Source organism: Octopus bimaculoides, chromosome 2, assembly GCF_001194135.2.
Source record: "Octopus bimaculoides isolate UCB-OBI-ISO-001 chromosome 2, ASM119413v2, whole genome shotgun sequence".
Lineage (NCBI taxonomy): Eukaryota > Metazoa > Mollusca > Cephalopoda > Octopoda > Octopodidae > Octopus > Octopus bimaculoides.
Window position 1 is genome coordinate 131,803,418 of NC_068982.1, and position 5,897 is coordinate 131,809,314.

At 36.8% G+C, this 5,897-nt stretch overlaps 1 protein-coding gene across 1 annotated transcript in view; it reads right to left on the reverse strand.

Annotated features, from left to right (window-relative positions):
- LOC106867962 (mitochondrial dicarboxylate carrier) overlaps positions 1–5,897 on the reverse strand; it is a 67,425-nt gene that overhangs the window by 34,899 nt on the left and 26,629 nt on the right. The window contains exon 3 of the mRNA XM_014913044.2: positions 3,998–4,158. Within this exon, the coding sequence (XP_014768530.1) occupies positions 3,998–4,158 (161 nt within the window). The remainder of the gene's footprint in view (positions 1–3,997; positions 4,159–5,897) is intronic.

Sequence of the window (5,897 nt, forward strand, 5' to 3'; positions counted from 1 at the left end):
CGGGTGGCACATAAAAGACACCATTTCGAGCGTGGCCGTTTTCGTGCGGGTGACACGTAAAAGCACCCACTACACTCTCTGAGTGGTTGGCGTTAGGAAGGGCATCCAGCTGTAGAAACTCTGCCAAATCAGACTGGAGCCTGGTGTTGCCATCCGGTTTCACCAGTCCTCAGTCAAATCGTCCAACCCATGCTAGCATGGAAAGCGGACGTTAAACGATGATGATGATGATGATGAATGGAAAATAAACCAAAAAGCTCTCCATCCGGTGGAAACATCAAAATACAAATGGCAAATCTTCTCCATTTTAGGGAATATTAAATAATATTGATTTCTGTTGGATAGGGGTTACAAAAAACTTACAAGGGAAAGGTATTTAATCTATCACATTTCCTCAGGCACATTAAAAATTAAACTTAGACCAGAGATGAATGAATCTTTTAACCCTTTTATATCCAACACAGCCACCAACTGAAACTAGTTCCAAAACAGCTCCTTGTTTTACCCTACAAATAATCTTATTGAAAAACATTCATCTTACAAGGCTGTGTGGTAAGAAGCTTGCTTCTCAACTACAAGGTTCTGGGTTCAGTCCCATTGCAAGGAACCTTGCACAAGTGTCTTAATATAGCCTTGGGCCAATCAAAGCCTTGCGAATGGATCTACAGGGTGTCCACAAGGTCTGGGTACATGGAGTAAATAAAATCATAACATAAACGATTAAATATAAGAAATAATAATTTCTTAAAGTATGTGTTAATCCCCATGTACCCAGACTTTGTGGACACCCTGTAGTATGCAGAAGATGAAAGAAGCCTATCGAATATGGGTGTGTGTGTGTGTGTGTGTGTGTGTGTGTGTGTGTGTGTTTGATGTCACCACTTCTTGATGACAGCTTTGGTTTGTTTATGTCCTTGTAACTTAGTGGTTCAACAAAAGAGACTGATAGAATAAGTAACAGGCTTAAAAAGAAAAGTCCTGGGGTCAATTTATTCAACTAAAAGCCTTTCAAAACAGTGCCTCAACAAGGCTGCAATCAAATGACAGAAACAAGTCAATGATCAAAGATAGAAGATCTCCTATTCCACCCCCATCACACTCTGTCTCCACTCAATCACACCTGAACCTCTCTTTTAGAATGTGTGTAATCATATAACTTCTCTAAGCAAGAAACCTTTTTCTGCTCTAGCATAAAGTTGCCCTCCCAAGGGTTCATAATCTTGCAATCTGCAAGGTGACCTCACCAGTGCTGTTGGCATAAAAAAATTCTCTCAGGACACATTGTAAAGTGGTTGGCATTAAGAAGGGCATCCAGCTGTAGAAACCATTCGAAAGCAGACAATGGAGCATGATGCAGTCCTTGGGCTCATTGGATCCTGTCGACCCATCCAGCTCATGTCAGTATAAAGCATGGATGTCAAATGATGATGATGAAATGTAAACCCTAACCCTAACCCTTATTAACTGAAAATAATTATTCATTTTACTAAATCTCTCCAAATTCTTGATTATTTACTCTTTTACTCTTTTACTTGTTTCAGTCATTTGACTGTGGCCATGCTGGAGCACCGCTTTCAGTCGAGCAAATCGACCCCAGGACTTATTCTTTGGATGCCTAGTAATTATTCTATCGGTCTCTTTTGCCGAACCGCTAAGTTACGGGGACCTAAACACACCACCATTGGTTGTCAAGCGATGTTGGGGGGACACAGACACAAACATATACACACACATACATATATATATATATATATATATATATATATATATACGACAGGCTTCTTTCAGTTTCCATCTACCAAATCCAGTCACAAGGCTTTGGTCGGCCCGAGGCTATAGTAGAAGACACTTGCCCAAGGTGCCACACAGTGGGAATGAACCTGGAACCATGTGGTCGGTAAGCAAGCTACTTACCACACAGCTACTCCTGCACCTGTAAAATATCTTAGCATTTAGTATTTATCATCATCATTATCAACATCATCATAATCATCATCATCATCGTTTTAATGTTCATTTTTGATGCTTGCATGAGGTCAGATAAAATTTCTTATGGTAGATTTTCTAAGGCCAGATGCCCTTATTGCAAACTCTCTCCTGTTTCCAATCAAGATCTGACACAAACAGTATTGCTTGCATGATAGTGATGGTCATTTGAGAATCATCACATGATGCCATGACAGGGGTTACACTCACATGCATGCACCTATGCACACACACACACACACACACACAATGACAAGCTTCTTTTCGTTTCCACTTACCAAATGCGCTCAAGACTGATCAACTTGAGGCTACAATAGAAGACACTTGCCCAACAAAAGAAATCACCACTTATCTGGGTTATCTGAATTTATGCCATTACACAGTTAAGTTATTTCCCTTATCCCCCCCCCCCCATTTTTTAATAATTATGCAAAGTATACTGGCCAAAACAGTTTATAATTATTTTCCTACAAATAACAATCTCAATTTACTGATAAAAGCAGGCTTGAGAAAATTATGCCTTCTCAACAAAATCAGCTAAGAGCAAAATATGACTGCAACAGTCACCTTATCACAAAGATAAGATTACCTTACACCACTAAGCATAAACATTCAATTTTTTATGAGATTAACTTTTAAATATTTAAAAAAAAAGTTATCCCATTTCTTTTATTTGAAAGCTGCTAAGAATTGTCACTATAGTTTTCTTTCACTAACTAAGAGGCTTCACAGATGCAATGTGGCCAATGTCAGTGTCACATAACTAGTACCTGTGTTGGTGGCATGTAAAAAGCACCTTTCGTGCACTGGACCTCACAGAGGCAATGACAAATGCCCAAAACTTTTGGCAATATGCTGTGCTTGAGAAGAATACTCATCAAGACAAATGAAACCATAGTTGTGTCAGATACTGGTGTCACATAAATGACACGCATGCCGGTGGCACATAAAAGCACCCATCACACTCTTGGAGTGTAATGCTAGTAATTAGATTAAAATCAGGATTGCTGAGCAAAATGAAATTCTAATTAAATTGATAGAAAGTTATAGGGCACTCATCATCATCATCATCGTTTAACATCTGCTTTCCATCTGGATTGAGTTGGACGGTTTGAATGGGGACTAGTGAGCCAGAGGCTGCACCAGGCTCAATCTGGTCTGGCAAAGTTTCTACATTTGGATCTCCTTCCTAACGCCAACCACTCCAAGAGTGTAGTGAGTGCTTTTTACGTGCCACCGGCATGAGGGCCAGTCAGGCAGTTCCAGCAATGACCAAACGGTGTTTTTACATGCTGCCTGCACAGGAGCCAGTCCGGTAGCACTGGCAATGACCACGCTTGAATGGTGCTTTTCACATGTCACTGGCACAGGAGCCAACTATGGATAGGATTTCTAAACAAAGGTGTTATTTAAATTCTAGAGGGGATTTCTAAACAGACAAAGATGTTGGAAAAATAGTAGGAGTATAGAGAAAAAATAAGAAAGAGTGATAAATAAGATGCATCTCTTCTTTAGAGTAAAGGGCAAACAGAAGTGATGGAAGGAATGGCTACTTTTCCATTTGCCTTCATCAATAAAGATTGTTTCACTTAACTCAGAAATATAGTTCAACCTTAAGCTGACAGAATAAGAGATGACAGTAGCAGCATAAGAACTTTCAACAAAAGAATTACAGCCATAATAACTGGCGGAAAATCTCTTTCTGAAAATTATGTTAGATGAAAGTCAATTGTCAACAACAGGTCACTAATTGCAATGAATTTATGGCTTGTGCAAAATGACAAACGCTCTGGAAATTTGAAAAAACTTTTAAATAGTAATTCCTAAATATTTCAAAGGTCAACCAGCACATCATAGCTCTTTATGTCATATCTAATACCTACTCTATAGCATTAAACAGTACCAATGGCAGAAGAAAAAGAGATGGTTCTGTTGGATAAAGTACAAGGAGAGAAAGAGAGAGAGAGAGTGAGAGAGAAATATGGCCACACAGAAATATTGAATATTTTACCTGACATTGACTAAATCAGCAGGTGTCCCCACAACACCACCAATGGCTCCTGAAAGACCTGCAGTCAACACTTTCTGATAGAAAGGCATAACTTGATTGCCCTCCACTAGATTCTTTTTCATAACATCATAGATAGCAAATCTTGTTAGAGAGTATGTCAACTGAAATATTAAGCAAAGAAAGAAAGAGAGAAAGAAGTGTAGATAGAACAGTTTAGAAAGAAAGCAAGCAACAACTCAAAAATGAAAGCCAATATCTACATTTAACAAAAACACAGCAAGCTACATCACTAAGAAACCAACCTACCATTGGGAGAGTTGTGTTCCTGGCTCAATCTGTTTTGCAGTAAAACAGATACCATAGAAAGTAAGGATTATTATGGAAGGCAACATAGCAAAGTTAGGTTTAACTGACAAAAAAATTTCTTGAGTAAAACTTGCAATTGACTGGTGCAGTATCATCGTATCAAAGAAGAGATTTGTACTAATTCAGTAATTTGAAATCTAGCTCATGTTGTCAGATGTACAACACATATACAAATATACAGGAAGTGCAGATACATACAACAATGTATATATTTCCACAAGTCCCCAAGGTTCTGCTTAGCCCCCAGTTTCATGACATTAAGCAAACAAGTGATCCTTCAATAGATCAATGGATTGTTTTGTATAATATTTGCAGCTCTGGTACTTATTTTTGATATTGAAGTGAAAGCTACATAAAATTAAATGTACTATCTAAATTCTAAATGTACAAGTTACCAGCAGTGAATATGAACTCAAAACCTACACAATAGCTCAGCATTTATGTTTCAAATGTAGGAGGTTATAGCATTTCATAAATGGAAAAAAAAAAAAAAAAACATAAAAAAAAACAACAATACTCTAAGTTAAATACATATACACATTTCAGCAACTCAGGAAAACATATAGACATTTAAAGCACCCAACATAAAATTTTAAAATATTTGTGTCGAAACAGTTTTCCATTATAGCATAACCAAAAAAGGCAGTAAGCTTGCAGACTCATTTGCATGCCAGACAAAACGCTAAGTGATATATCGTCTGTCTTTACATTGGAAGTTCATATTCTGCCAAGGTTGACTTAGTCTTTCATCCCATCAGAGTTGATGAAATATGTAACAGTTGAGCACTGGGGTCAATGTAATCTCAACTAACCCCCACCCTTAAAATTTCTGGCATTGTGCATTTAGTGGGAAAGGTTATAGTCCAACCCAAAACCATAGAAAAACCAAAGCTGTGTCTTGCAGGTGAGTATGTCCTGGTAGCATGTAACATACTACAAAGTCACCTCATGGCTTTAGATGATTATGTAGCTGTGAGTAGACATCAACACTCACTTGACCGCCCCACTTTTGATCCAGCAGAACACTGATGTGGCAGCTGAGCAGAAAGAGAGCAGAATGACCTCTCTGTTGATATTCATGAAACAACATGAAATGAAGTGTCTTGCTCAAGAACACAATATTACAATATTACATTAAATACTATGATTATCATACATAATGTAACATAATATTATATAACATAAATAATTACAAAAACCCAAAAAGGCCAGCAAATTGTTTTGACTTATATATGAATAATATACATAATCACAGTTCCATTATATATATAGTCACGTCAGGGTAATATGGTTTAGAAAAGACAAAATTCCATATAAAGGGACAGCTGGGTTGTAAAAATTAATTAATTTTATGATTATTTATGTTATACAATATGTTATGTTATATACTATACTCTTAGTATTTAATGTAATATTGTAATATAAATAAATTATTGGCATGTCAACAGAATATCTCTATATTTATCTTTATATATATATATATATATATACACACACATATATATATATATATATATATATATATATATATATA